Here is a 16,118-nt window from a genome sequence, read left to right on the forward strand (position 1 = left end):
AAGTCACCTTCATGCTGTCTCACCAGTGCCCACATTTCTGAGTTTCAGAGAATCTGTTCCCAAATGTCAGAAGCAGTAAAGGGAAGGAAGAAATAAGGCGTTGGAAGAAAGTGGAAAGAATCTTTTTAGACAGTCCATAAATAAATAATGATGCAATGATGCTGAGCTTTGAAATTAGAGGTCATACAGAAAAGCATTTCTTGGCACTCAGAGCACACGTGGCAAACCGGGTTTTAAATGCAATTAGGTAAATAAATAATGAGCCACGGATAGTCTGTGGAGTTTCAGTCCCACTTGTAAATCCCTTTTGTAAAAGTCAGATGAATACGGAGCTTTGCAGATTTAGGACTCCCTCACCCAGCAGCTCTCTGAAAATTTAACAAGGATCTTATTGCCTCTGTAACATTTATAACACGCCGGCTGTGTGTCCTACAACTCTGTACTGATGTACCAATAAATCCAAATGTCCATTAAAATAATATTAGGAGGAGATTATACGCATTTAATCACTGTTGGCTAAAGCTTTTTCTACCGGAAGTCTTCAATCGGTGTTTCTTGAACTTCAGGTGTTCATTTTTCACCTTCACGGTCCCTGCCTCATCCCTCTGGGTACCACATAGACTCTTAGCTACTCTATACATTTCTTTAAATGGACTGATTTTTTGTTAACCGAAAATGGTTGAACAGAAAACTTAGTATCTCTTATATAAATGTAAAAATTTTCCCTGACAAGAAAAGCCTGAAAGCAGACAAAATGAGAACAAAATAATATCATGAATCTCTAAGTAGATACTATTGCCTACCGAATGCTCTATACTTGAGGTCTCTTCTGTCTTTATGGGGGGAAAAAAGGAAGATAATTGCTATAGAGGTATTAAGGCAAACTAGCACCCCCAAACTGGGGTGGTTTTCTTGAAGAAATCAGTAGAAATGGAAGAAAACTGAAAAGAGAACAACTTTTTCCTTATGTAAATTCAGGCTATTTATAGGTGTACTGGTGCCGTAGTCTCCAACCTTTTTGGCACCAGGGACCAGTTTCGAGGAAGACAGTTTTTCCACGGATCAGAGAGGGAGGTGATGAGGAGTAGGGGGGCAGTAATGGTTTACGTGGTAATGCAAGTGATGGAAATTGATGGGAGCAGCAGATGAACCTTAACTGGCTGGCTAACCTCTCACCTGCTTTGCAGCCTGGTTCCTAAAAGGCTGCGGATGGCTATTGGGCACCCCTGTACTAGTGTGCTATGCCACTGCAATAAATGATAAAGTTCCCCCATGTGGTCCATCCCACCTTTAAATAGAGTTTGTACAAACAATGCAACTGAACCAAGCAAGACACTTTTTCCATGTATAGTACTCCTCTGCTGGGGATAATCAGTTTGTTGCACATGTGTATCAAGTGGTTGATTGCAAACAAATCATTTACTTACCGTGTTCATCAAGCAAAATATTGTCAGGTTTCATATCCCTAGGGGAGGAAAAAGAAAAGAGAAAGTAGCTCATAATAAAGCAGAACTATTGAGTCGGACCAGACTGAGCAACTGAACAACAACAACAAAGGATAAAGGTCGAAATTCTCAAGAATGGTAGCTAGGGCTGAAACAATGTACTAGCCTTTCACCACAATCTCACTGAATCCTCACAGTGACTTGAGATGATGACCAGTAATACCCCCAATTTCTAGATCAGAAAACTGAGGCTTAAAGAAGTTAAGTCACTTAATCCAAGGTCACAGAGCTAGTAAACAGAAGAACTGGACTCTGAACCTGGGTCTTTTTCATTCCAAAGGTCTCAGACCCTTAAGTTCTATAGTGGGTTATAGCCGAGCAAGTAAGTATTGCTCCATAGATCATAAGGCATTTCCATTGTCATAAGGCAGTAGTACTAATCCCCACTGTTGTCTGTTAACTCTAGAGCTACACAGATGAAGCAAATTTAAAGACTATGAGAAACAAAACGGTCTATGCTGTGACTATATTTTTTTTATTGTTAGAGTAATAATGGTTTGTTCATACTCTCTACACCTTAGGTGTTAACAAAACGTAAATTAATGGGTAGTAAGTCTTGACTGAGATGAAGCAGAGAGACACACTATGAAACTTCAGATTCCTGAATATAGATTGATGAAGATGCGAATGATATAATGCCTCTGATCTCTTCTAGTTTTTCACAAACCAGGAAAGAGGGCTCCTATGTAACTCAAAAAATACCCCAGGCAGAACGTTTTACATTACATTTTCCAAACTGCGATTATACTTTCAACTTGCAGAGATTAGAATCTTTCTTAGGATGATGTTAATGCCTCTAGTGACTCAAAAAGTCTTATTCCCAGGGTTGTTAATTAAAGGATTTGGACCAGTCTTCCGTGCACTGATAAGTTCCTTAAATCCACAGAAAGGAATACAACCCACCCTCATCCGATGAAGGGAGTAGTTTGATGGTAGGTACTCAGAGGTTTGATGGCAAATACTTAGAGGATTGGTCTGTAGAATTTTAAAAGTCCTCAAGAAACAAATATTACTGTAAGCAGTGTCCTCAATGAGAGCACTGCTCTGCAGTTCATAACAGCCCTCAAATTCCACACTCCTGCTTTCACTGCCCTTCCCTAACAAACCATGAAAGCCCTTCAACCCAAATTCACAGAAGTCAGTAGGGAAGAAATTCTGCAGCAGGTTTGGGATTACATTTTTCAGCCTAGTCAAGAGGCTTTTATGTTTTTAGAATAAGGTGACCTGAGCCTTTGACAGACCAAGATTGTCAGTCCTCTTTTCTTGACACTATTAATGAATAACAAGCCTCTTATCTACAGAGAGAACCAAGTATGTGCCCCACCCAACAGGCAGGCACATGGGTACTTTCATCAGGTTTAAATATCTCCTCGTTTAGTTCATTAGTTTCTTAAAATTAGTTCTGGATTCATAAGTGATCATTTGTGGCTGTGGTAAATTTTTTCTCTTGCTCAGGGTACAATTTATTAGAAACACAGAGCAGGAGGGGGTTTCAAATTGGATGTTTCTCTGGCTAAAGTCTCAATATTTCAGACCCCATCCCGTCCCCTCTGATGGATTTCATTTCAAAAATTATCAAGTCTAAACTCATTCATATAAAATAAAGGCCCTCTTAGTCTGACTCCTGGGCGACAGCCACATGGAGTACATGGAGTCTTCTAAATGCTCCCTCCATCCCTTCACCTTCTGTTGTTCCTTTGTGTGAATCAGAGCCCTAACCTGCTACACCCAGAAAATTCAGATTCATTTCTCACCACGTAGCTCAGGTGCCACTTCCTGCAGGGAGCCTTTCCTGATTTTCCATTTCTGAGTCAGTGGCCCCTCTTACATGCTCTGCATGGTATATGTCTTCCGTCATAACATTTATCACACCTCTATTAATTTTTTTCTCCAACTGGCTCATGAACTCCTTGATGGCAGGGGCAGCTTCTTGATTAATTAAATTTAATCTTAAATCCACATGGATATTACAACATCTCTGGAGCACCTATAGCAAGCGCACCCATCAACATACCGACATCTACATGACAGTACTTAAAGCTCCAAGGTAAAGCCCATGTGTCCATGCAGGGTCGTCATTGCCATCTTCCTATATTTTCAGTACTGGGCTCCATCACTGTATGCAGCATCCATCAGACTGATTCTACTGGTTATCATTGTGTTATGTCCAGCTTCTTATCCATCTGCTGAGGATTATAGGATAGGCAAGGCCTCCTCTGGAAGGGAACCACTCTGCCCAGTGGCATCAGGGAGATAGGAGGAGGCCTGAGGAGGGAGAGGCAGGATGAACATAATGATTTCATGGTCTGAATTTATGAGGGTTTGCTGGGAGGAATGAACTGCTGTGGGTTTGTCACTTTATGGGCCTTCTATTAAATTTCTAGGCATCATTTTTAAAAAATTGTTATAGCCACGATTTGTTATATCCACTACTTTCCCCAGAAACTAGCTTAAAGAACAGCACAAAGATCAGAGAGGTCATATTTTAAAGGTGGTATGTCCTACTTCAATCTGATGTTCATTTATTCATCAAATATTTGTCTACTTTGATAAGTTACTGTGTTAGAAATAGATATATGAGATCTAGTTGCCCCAGGGATGGAGAGGGTAAGAAAGGTTCATGAGGAACCTAGTCAAAGGGGTTCAAAGTGGTAAAGAGGTATGTTTATTACTAAATTCAGAGAAAGGATATGAGAAAATATCCTTAACAGAAAAATAAAGTATATAAACAGAGATTCTGAGTACACAGTTTTTCTCAAAAGTGATGAAGTAACCTCTAAATCACTAAGGGTGAAGAGCAGTGTGATAAGACTGTTTATTCCTGTAGCAGGAGAAAGGAAATGAAAATAAACCCAGGTGCTGTATTAAAATTTCTTCTAGAACAAGGTGAGATTTTCTAGTTCAGAACTGCAGCACCACCTCTTATCTTTTTCATCTTTTCCAATAATTCTGAATGGTTTCCTTCATTTAAGGCAATCTATAAGATGGTTTAACTGGGTAATTACCAAACCTGGCTATTCCTAAAGTTACCCAGGCAAGCTGAAAATATGCACCCTGATTATTTCCTCACTCCCATCTCCTTAATCATTCTTCTGCCATCACTAGAGCCTACCCCCTGTGCAGCATGACCTGGCTCATATACCTTTTATTGCCAACCCTGACATTCTAGACTAATAATAAATGAAATTTTCTGCCTGATGTTTCCGTCCGTATGTTTAGCAGCTATGATAAATATAAATATATGTCCTAAAAAGACCCTTTGATATCCAACACAAACAGCAAAACCCTCTTATCCCCAAGGCCCTTAACCCAGTATACCATACCAATATTCTCCTATTATAAAAGCAAAAACCTTGGGAGATCATTATTATTTCTTCTCTTTCTCTTAACTCATAATACCAGCCCCTCAGCAGCCTTGACAACTTGACCTTTAAAATACAATTATCTAAGACACTATGATGGTTCTTCAAAAAAAAAAAAAAACAAAACATGAAATTAATACTCAATCCAGTAATTCTGCTTCTGGGTATATACCCCAAAGAAGTGAAAGCAGGTATTTGAACAGATATATGTAAAAAATAAAATAAAATGCTGATATGTTCTCGAACATGGATGAACCTTGAAGACATTATGCTCAGTGAAATATGAGAAGCACAAAGGAGAAATTATTGTATGATTCCTCTTATAGGAGATCCTTAGATTGAACAGTCAAATTCACAGAGACAGAGAACTGAATAATGGTTCCCCAAGGACTGAGGGAAAGAAGGATGGATGATTTATTGTTTAATGTTTATAGAGTTTCAGTGTGAGATGAAGAAAAAGTTCTGGAGATGGACAGTGGTGATGGTAGCATGACAGTGTAAATGTACCTAATGTACTCTTTCACTTAAATACAGTTACAGTGATAAATTTTCTGTGATGTATATTTTATTACAGTGAAACACACACACACACACACACACACACACACACAAGAATTACCATCTCCAGAACCACCACCATCTTTTAGTGGAAATTTGTAATAGTATCTTGTTCCTGCTTCTCTTCTTGTTCCCTGACAATCCATTATCCACACAGCACCCAGGGTGGGGGTTTTCATTACACACAGCTTCCCTGCCTAAAGCCCTCCTCTGGCTCCTAACCCACATGGGATAAAATCTGAACTGTTTACCCCTGGCCTTATATGACCTGCAGATGCTCTAGTCCTGCAGAACCCTGAGCTACATCTCATAGCATCCTCTCCCTGCCACACACCATGCTCCAGCCACACTAGTCTTCTTGGTCTCCTTCGAACATTGCCCCCTCTACCTACAGTCCTGTCCCCCTGCCCGGCTTGTTTCTTCTTGTCATTAAGATCACAGCTAAAATATCACATCCTCCAAGATGTTTCCTGACCACTCATCTCCATTTTCATCTCTTCCCCTCCATCTTCTTTTCAGTACAGCACTATCATTATGTATTTTTTCTTATTTGCTCATTATTTGTCTCCCCCTCTCCCGCCCTGAATGTAATTTCTCAGAGAAAGGACATCTTTTCTGTACTGCACTGTTCAGTGCTGTAGCTTCCAAGCTCATCAAAGTGCCCAGAATAAAGTTAGTGCTTGAATAAATATTTGTCAGAAAAATGAGTGCATCTGATCCCTTGGCGTCTCCAACTTCTGGAATAATAAGCCACGTCTTTCTTTTTCTTCGAAGAAGAGAAAAACAAAAGCAAACAAAAGAACAAACAAAAAAAACCCATAAGAACAAAAACAAAAGAACAAAAGAACAAAAACACAAAAACAGAAAAGAAAAGAACTACAACAGCAGCAAAACGCCCTCCATCTATGCCTGCCTGTCTTAGCTGCCCAGTCATGTGTGACTCTGCGACCCCTTGGACTGTAGCCCGCCAGGCTCCTCTGTCTATGAAATTCTCCAGGCGAGAATATTGGTTTCCTCTTCCGTCTATGCCAGATGCACTGTATTTGCTGTTGGCAACTAAAAAACCAGTCATTTGGGGAGTGCTGAAGTGCGCTGAAGTGCTGAAGGAACGCACACATTCTGTAGAAAGTTCTCATTGCATCTTGACTTGATGAAACAGAAAAGGCCAGGGCCGGCTGGATCAGCTGACTCCTCCTGTGGGGACTAAAAACAGAAGAGTAGAGACGCAGTGCCCCCGATGGCAGGGTTCCAGGCGGAACTGATATGTCTGCTGTCCTCACGTGAATGACTCTAACAAGACATTAGCAGGACTTAATAGGCTAATTACACCCCTTCACTGAGCCTACCCTGGAATCAAGTTGCTCACCCTGCAACATGACATGGGGTATTGCGAGAAGACAGAACAGGAAAATCTGTGTATCCAAACCAAACTCAACCCCTTCAGTGTCCCACAGCTTTCTGACAGGTCCATGGTTTGGGTTTAAATCTTCGTTACATGATGCTCTCTTAAATTGGGTACTCTCCAAGTTCTTGAGAGAGGAAAATATTATATGTATAATATTTTATTTATATATATTTATATAATATTATCATACAATATTGTATTTGTTGTGCCTATACTATATTAATTATGGTGTTTCATGAAGGCTATTGGTCACATAAATAGACCTGTATTAAGGAAAGAGAGGGGTGGGGGTATGAGAGTGTGATGGGAAATTGTGAGCAAAATGGCATAATTTAGAGCAGGAGGCAGAAGTGAAAAGCTGCCAGGATTGGATTATTAAGAAACAAGTATCATCCTCCAACTTTCTGACCAACTGGTTGCTCCAACTGAGAAATAATTGACATATACTTGTTTCAGATGACTAATTCTTTTTGTTGTTCAATTCCAGCCTTTCCCACAGTTTGCTCAAGGGATTATTAGTTACAGAAGCCATTACAAGGAAATGAAGTAAAGGGACTGAAGGCTTTCAGACTGTGCTGGTAAAGGGCCTCCACATCCAAGGGGAAAGATTGATTAGTAATGCCTGCTTGGCCGCAGGAAGAGGTGTTTGAGGCTAGTCCATAATAATGTTTCAAACTGATGTACTTCCCATGAGTCACGAGAGTGGTTAGAGTTAATATTTATTGTCCATGCTGCGGCAGGCACATGGCAGGCACTTGAGAGACAACATTGATCTTGCTGCTTACAATAATAATATCCATAACTTAGATATTACACCCATTTTTGCAAATGAAGAAGGGGGAGCTCAGGGATGGCTCAAGATTAAAAGTAAGACAGAACTGGAATTATAATCAAAGATTGAGAGGTGCAATCTTAGTTTATATTGCAAATATTCATATCTTACTCCCTCTCAGCAGAGAATGTCCTAACATACCCAGGGGTCTGAGGTGTGGTTAAAATTGATCTGCATCAAGTTTAAATTTTTTGTAGTTTCTATTATATATATGAAAATCATACAGACTCTGCACCCTACTCTATAATATTAATATATCCATATCTCTTTTAATATAAAAATAAAATTCTTTCTTGTTCTGGATAAATCTATTGTTTAAGGAAGATGACTCCCCAACAGTATAATAGTACAGACACTCCAGTTTGAGAAGTATGGTCATGCACCACCATCCCAGAAACTTGAGATTTTTAACCATTTTGTAGTCTTTGAAGGCAGAATATTTAGATGACAAGGCTTCCTGCCTTACAGTTTTGCATCAGTCAGCAGTGCTCTTCATTACCAATGTTTTATTTAATTTGGATTCACATAGCTAGAATCTTAAGTAACATTTATGCATTCTGCACCCAAGGAGGCAAGAGCACAGAGTAACTATCACTCAGCCACAGAGACTAGCCTGAACTCAGGTCTCCTGAGTCTTCCACTCAAACCCAGGGAAGCTTAAGTAAGGAAATGTACTAGTTAGAGGAAGGAAAAGAGTCTACAAAATAAGAGCAACCAGAAAGGAACAAGATCAGTTGTGGTCTATTGACGGTAACAAATAAAGTCTGTCATCTGAATGCTGGTGGAGGCACATAAGCAGAACCTAAGAGACCCCTGTAGGGTCAGGAGTTAGCACTTTAGCTGCAGGATCAAGGGAGTCTGTGGGTGAGAGAATAGAAGACAGGACAAAGTGGGGCACGAAAGGAACTGGGTAACAGGAAAGCTCAGGCAGCAGCTGCCTATCAGCAACTACCCTGAAATACAAGAATTTTAGTAGTTTTACAATGGGTGTGGCTGTACCAGTATACAGACTAAATATGAGTCATGTATATGGTCTATGGTATTATACTATATAATTGTGTATGTGTGTGTGTGAGTGTGTGTATAGAATAAAGTTGGTAACAGTCCCAATCACAAATTGTTCTATCCATCTCCAGGCATTACTAGGTTTATTTGGGAAGCAGTAGAACCTAGATGTTGAGAATGTGGGCTCTGGAGTCAGATGACCCAGTTTCAAATCTCAGCTGAAAAGTTGCTAGTTCTGGGACCTTGGGCAAGTTATAACTTTTAATAATGTACATTATGATTGCCTTCATAACATGCATTCTTCATTCTCTTAATCATTTCAGTTCATTTATGTATTTAACCTCTCTGCCGCACACACACATATACTGTAGTCCCTTTGTTTTGGGGAAATCGATCCCATGCTTGACTTCAGGAGACAGTTCTATGACTCAGGGCTAAGCTACTTAGAGTTATGCCACTTCATAGTCCCTGTTATTGGTTCAGGAGTGGGTTGTAACCCTATTTAAGCCACTGAGCAGGGAGAAGAGTTATGCTATGGGCCTCTGAGGAAGAAACTTCTTTGCTGCCCTGGAGGAAGCTTCCAGAAGGTGTGTGATTCATGGAATTTAAAAGAGTCAGCATGGAGTCCAACGCTGAGGTGTTGGATCAAGATAGCCTACAAGTCTGGCATTCATCCGGACTTTCAAGTATCATAAGATAATAAATACCCTTCATTGTTTAGTCTCCTGTGAATTAGCTTTCTATTGAGACTAGAAACATGTTTGCAGTAAGCTTCTGAGACTCAGCCCTCCTGAATCTATAAATTGAGGACAGTAATAATGTCTGCTTTATAGAGCCATTGTGAAGCTTTAGTGAGAAGGCACATGCAAAACCTTTAGTTTAGTATCTGACACATAGTAATTGTTCAACTAACTTTCAGAAAACACTGAACAAATAATTGGGAAATATTAGTGTAGCAAGGGCCAGATAGTAAGAAGCTGATGTTTAACTGGTGCAAAAAGCCAACTCATTGGAAAAGACCCTGATGCTTTCAATGCTGAGAGACTGAAAGCAAAAGGAGAGGGGGCAGCAGAGGATGAGATGGTTGGATGGCATCACTGATGCAATGGACATGAATTGAGCAAACTCTGGGACATAGTCAAGGACAGGGAGCCTGGAGCGCTGCAGTCCATGAGGTCATGAAGAGTAAGACACAACTTCGTGACTGAACAACAACCAATATCTTCTTACTTTTATCATCAATGAAAACGCTATTTTTAAAAAGTGCTAGCTGAGGAGATCAAACTAGCCAGTCCTAAAGGAAATCAATCCTGACTTCACTGGAAGGACTGATTCTGAAGCTGAAGCTCTAATACTTTGGCCACCTGCGAAGAGCTGACTCATTAGAAAAGACCCTGATGCTGGGAAAGATCGAAGGCAGGAGGAGAAGGGAATGACAGAGGATGAGATGGTTGGATGGTATCACCAACTCAATGGACATGACTTTGAGCAAGCTCTGGGAGATGGTGAAGGACAGGAAAGCCTGGCATGCTACAGTCCATGGGGTCACAAAGAGTCATACACAACTGAGCCACTGAACAACAACAACCAGCCTAATAGCTAGAACACGTGATTTCTTGTCTTAGCCTTGTCTCTGATTTGCTTTGTGACCTTTACATCACTTGCTTCTCTGGGCCGCAGTTTTAACATCTGTTCCGGGGTTAACAAACTACGGCCTGTGGCTGAAATGTAGCACATCATGGGTTTTTTGTATGGCTATAAGCTATTAAGGGACTTTACATTTCTAAATGATTGAAGAATCAAAGATGAATGCCATTTTATGACACAAAGAATCATGAGAAATTCAGATTTCAGTATCTGTAAGGTTTTATTGCAACACAATCATGTTCTATGCTTCCATGTTATCTGTGGCTGCCTCCACTCTTCAGTGGCAGAGTTGATGGGTTGGGACAGACTGCACAGCCTATAAAGTGTAAAACATTCTCTATCTAGCCTTTTATAGAAAAAGCATGCTGATCCCTTCCCTACAGAGGGAGCAAGTTGAACTAATAATCTCCAGGCTCTTTCCTGCCCTGATATCTAGAATAGCTAATGAGGTCCATTCTCCATCATTTTCATTTTTATTGTCTTATTACCCACTGTCAATGCCCTATCCTTATCTCCAAACTGATAACAAATTCAAGTAAGTCTCCTTTCAAAACTGGCTCTGTATTTTCACTAAAGCACAAATAAGAAATAACCTTGAACTAGAGCATTTACTTGAACATGGTAAGAGGACCTGCCCTCAGCTCAGCTCTCTTGTAGCTTTTTCAACCTCTCTCTCCCCTTTCTCATGCGTTCTGACCACAGAGGACTCTGTTCTACTCCAGGATGTAACAAACTTCCACCTTAGAGCTCAAATGCCACCTACTGGCGAGGCTTCTTCCAGCATGACACTAAAGTCGCCCAGTCTCCCCAAACCTCTATGCTTTTCCTTAGATCTTTATTTCCCATAATGCATTCAACAAATGCTGACCCTAACATGGTAATTTATGTCTCTGTTCTTTGTTAATGTTTCTGTATTGCATTTTTTGTCCATTTCCTCAACTAAACTATAAGCTCTGAGGGGACAGAAACCATGATTCTATGCTTCAAAAACTCTTCATACTGAGTAAAGTCAGACAGAAAAGACAAATATCACATGATATCACTTATAGGTGAAGTCTAAAATACAGGTGAACTCATTGACAAAACACAGACAGATTCACAGGTAAAGAGTCTGTCTATACTTAGACTCTAAAGTGGGAGTTTGATACATTCTGCAGCAGAATAGAGGCCTTTGTGATCAGAACAGGTGAGAAAGGAGGGAGAGTGGTTGAAGAAGAAGCAAGAGAGCTGAGCAGGGCTGGGTCAGTCTTACCAGACTTACGGTTACAATAGGGAAAAGAGGAAGGGATAAACTGGGAGCTTGGGATTAACATATACACACAACTATATATAGATACATAACCAACAAGGACCTACTGTATAGCACAGGGGACTATATTCAATATCTTCTAATAATCAATAATGGAAAAGAATCTGAGAAAGAATATATATGTAAATATATCTGAATCACTTTGCTGTACACCCAAAACTAATGCAACATCATTGTAAATCAACTACACTTCAATAAAATGTCAACAACAATATACATGTGAATAAACAAATAACATAGTTAATGAATTAAAAAAACTCCATCCAAGAGCTGTTTGCCTGGCACATGAATAAGTCATCAATACTATGTGTTAAATGACTAAACCTGAAAGAATGATGCTTTAGCTTTGGGCTAAAATGTATGCTAGGCAAAATAAAATTTAATTTGGACCAAGGCACGGGTTGCATATTAACAAAACTCTTAACCTTAGAGAAACTTAAAAGCTTGGCACAGGCAAGTTAAATGTTGACCTGTAAACGAGCAGTTCTTGGACTTTTTCACGTGGGTTTTCACAAATAGGTGCCCTCGTATGAGAAGCGGAGTTTCCAAGCTCCTTTCAGAACTCCCTGACACACAGCACAAAACAGGCAGAGTCTCCCGTTTTCACAACGTGTAACTGATGCTCATTCATTATTTGGTAGCTCGGGAGCAGGTGCCGAATAGAACACATCAACCTAATACCCTCATTACCACACTGCCGTTTTGTTTTTGAGGCTCAAGTAGCCCTTCTGCTGTGGGAGTTAGGAAGCAAAGACTTGCAGAAGGCTTGTAAACTCCTGAAAAGAAGATTTACCAAAACAAAAAGGAAGGGCATTTTCTTAACCAGGCCACAGGAAATGGCAGCCAGAAGCCAAACTATCATCCCACTGCCATGAACAAAATATTATCAACGTACTGAGAGGAAGAAAGGCAACATCACACAGAGCAGAGTAATACAGGAATCAGACAATCTGTAATTATTTTAAGACTTTTAATTTTTTCATATACTGGATGTGCTGCTTTGGTAAATCAGAAAAGATTGAACTTCATCTAGAGATATTTAAGTGCAAAACAAAACCCTGTGGGCTAGAGACACATTATTAAAAAGCCAGAGATATCTGAAATATCTCTCACCAAATCGGAAATACAGAAGTAAGCAGAGATAGTCTCTGGGCAACATAAAATAGGTTACCATGTATGAAAGCTAATGGATTTGGCTTATCAGATTTTCCTCTTAGGTTACTGCACTTTTATAAACAGTTCTAACAAGTTTTGTTATCTGGTCTCCCATCCCATAATATATTTGGAGCAGCATATCAGGGGGGAAGCAGAAGCTGCTCTGAGTAGCATGAGCTAGAGAAGCAAAGGTTGAATTTTAGCCTCTAAGAAAACTGAAAACACACTGTATTAGTTTGCTAAGGCTGCTGTAACAACGAACTGCAAAATAGATGGCTTAAGAAAAAACAAATATATTGTCTCATGGTTCTGGAGGCTAGAAGTCTGAAATCAAAGTGTCATCAGGTGCTCCTCCTCCTGAAACCTGTACGTGAGGGACCTTCCTCGCTTCTTCTTGGCTTGTGTTGGTTTGTTGACAATCTTTAGCCTTCCTGGGCTTACAGACACATCATTCCAGTCCTTCATCTTCACATGGAATTCTCCCTGGGCCTCTTCACATCCTCTTCCTTTTCTGTGTGTGTCGATCTCTATGTCCGCATTTCCCATTTTGATAACACAAGTCACATTAGGGTCCACCCTCATGAACTCGTGTTTACTCGACTACCTCTGTGCTTATGTACTCAGGCACTCAGTCATGTCTGACTCTTTGTGATTCCCTGGACTGTAGGCCACCAGGCTCCTCTGTCCATGGGATTTCCCAGGCAAGAATACTGGAGTGGGTTGCCGTTTCCTCTTGCAGGGGATCTTCCTGACCCAGGGGTTCTAACCCACATCTCTTGCATCTTCTGCATTGGCAGGCAGATTCTTTACCACTGAGCCACCTGGGAAGATAACGACCCTATTTCCTAATCAGGTCACATGCTGAGATACTGGGGATTAGGACTTCAACATACCTTTTGTGTGTATGTTGGTGGGCAGGGGGAGGGACACACAACTCAACCCATAACACGTACCAACTAAAAATATGTGTCTAAACTAATGTTAGTTGCTACTGGATGGGAAATGAAAGTCACTCAGTCCTGTCTGACTCTGCGACCCCATGGACTGTACAGTCCTTGGAATTCTCCAGGCCAGAATACTGGAGTGGGTAGCTTTTCCCTTCTCAGGGGATCTTTCTAACCCAGGGATCGAACCTAGGTCTCCCACACAGCAGGCAGATTCTTTACCAGCTGAGCCACAAGAGAAGCCTAGGAATTCTTGAGTGGGTAGACTATCCCTTCTCCAGCAGATCTTCCCAACCCAGAAATCGAACTGGGGTCTCCTGCATTGTAGGCAGATTTGTTACCCACTGAGCTATCAGGGAAGCCCTGCTATTGGCTAAATTGCACTAAATAGCTCATCTGATTTTGAAGAGGTCTATCATGTTTATAAGAATGAAACTAAATGAGCTTATGTTAATATTTGGATCAGAAATCCTATGTTTGAATCTACCCTTAGTATACCGGCTGCATGGTACTGGGCAAGGCACTTAACCCTGTCGTGGTATTGCTGACTATCAGTGTGCGCAAAATGCTTGTTAGCACAGTGCCTAGATCTTGATATAGACATAGTGAATGATAGCTCTTCTTAAGCCATTAAAAAACTGAGACATGTTGTTGCAGTATAACTTAAATGGTGAGCAGAGAGTAGTAAACACCCTTAGGAATTAGAAAAGCCTCTCTCCAGATGACTCATTCCCACAGGCTTCGGAAAGCTGGGGTGTCACTGTGCTGGCAAGTTCATTCATCAGAAGCTCATCTGTAACTCATTGATCATTGACTAAAATGATTAATTGCAGAAAGATCTTATTTTTTCCTACAACTGATCATCCCTGGGAATAAAATGTGACTTCCAAGATGCTATAGTGAGCATAAGTCAGACAAAAAGGTGAAATCTCAGCCTTGAAGGTCTCTGCCAATGAAAACAAAGAATTCTGGTTTGCAACTGAATTGCAAAAAGGTCTTGATTATTATTTTTTAATTAATTAATTTTTAAATTGAAGGATAATTGCTTTACAGAATTGTGTTGATTTCTGCCAAACATCAACATGAATCAGCCATAGATATACATATTTCCCCTCCCTCTTTAATATCCCTCCCACCTCCCTCCCCATGCCACCCCTCTAGGTTGTTACAGAGCCTCAGTTTGAGTTCCCTGAGTCATACAGGAAATTCCCATTGGCTATCTATTTTACATGTGGTAATGTAGTTTTCCATATTACTCTCTCCATACATCACACTCTCTCCTTCCTCCCCCTCTCCCTGTGTCCATAAATCTGTTCTCTATGTCTGTGTCTCCATTGTTGCCCTGCAAATAATTTCATCAGTAGGTCTTGATTATTAAATGTGCTTATTATCTCACTTCGCTGTCATATACTCTTTGGACAGCTCATTTTGGTCATGAGGGCTTCTTGGGGAGAAGTGGGTGTGCGGTAGAGAGCTGAAAATCAAAGAAGTTATGCTTTGAAGAGCATCATCCTATCAGGGCTGAGAGGAAATCATCCTAGACTCTTAGATATGAAAGAATCATTCCTGTTCATTTGGTCAGACCTCCTTACCATCTCCTTGACAGAGATGTTCAAGGCTGTGTTTAAGGTTATAGCCTGGAGGTGGGCATGGCAACCCACTCCTGTATTCTTGTCTGGAGAATCCATGGACAGAGGAGCTTGGTGGGCTACAGTCCATGGGGTTGCAAAGAGTCGGACACAACTGAACGACTTTCCATTTCACTTTAAGTTCATAGAGGGTATTGATGTTAGAGTCTGGTGTAAGATAACTTCATTAGAGGAAGTGTGGTGGACAGACTTTATGGTGTCTCCCATGATCCCCATCTCCTGGTGTTCATGTCTTATATCATCCTCATCCCTGCTACTGCTGCTGCTGCTAAGTCACTTCAGTCGTGTCCAACTCTGTGCGACCCCATAGACGGCAGCCCACCAGGCTCCCCCGTCCCTGGGATTCTCCAGGCAAGAACACTGGAGTGGGTTGCCATCTCCTTCTCCAATCCTCACCCCTGAGTGTGCGCTAATTATATGGCTTGCTTCTAACAGACATTTTATGGCAAAAAGTGATGGGATCTTGGTCTTCGGATTGTGTTATGTTACATAGTTTAATTCAATAAAATGGACTCTGTCTTGCTAGCAGACTCACTCTAGAGTCTTGGTCTCCTCAATGAATTTGAAGAAACAGCCTGAGTCCTACAGCCACGAGGCAATGAATTCTGCCAACATCCTGACTGAACGTGGAAGTGGACCCTTGCCCAGTCTAGCCTCCAGAAGAGAACCCAGTTCCAATCAGCCCCTTGACTACAGCCTTTTCAAGAACCTGACTCAGATGTTCCCTGACTCCTGACTCAAAGAAAC

General features: G+C 40.9%; 1 protein-coding gene across 3 annotated transcripts in view; it reads right to left on the reverse strand.

The window, feature by feature from the left end:
• The window catches only part of STK32A (serine/threonine kinase 32A), a 133,369-nt gene that overhangs the window by 38,334 nt on the left and 78,917 nt on the right, over positions 1–16,118 (reverse strand). For all 3 annotated transcript variants that reach the window (XM_018050188.1, XM_005683110.3, XM_013965671.2), the window contains exon 6: positions 1,428–1,465. In XM_018050188.1, the coding sequence (XP_017905677.1) occupies positions 1,428–1,465 (38 nt within the window). The remainder of the gene's footprint in view (positions 1–1,427; positions 1,466–16,118) is intronic.

The sequence above is a fragment of the Capra hircus genome, chromosome 7 (assembly GCF_001704415.2).
Source record: "Capra hircus breed San Clemente chromosome 7, ASM170441v1, whole genome shotgun sequence".
NCBI lineage: Eukaryota > Metazoa > Chordata > Mammalia > Artiodactyla > Bovidae > Capra > Capra hircus.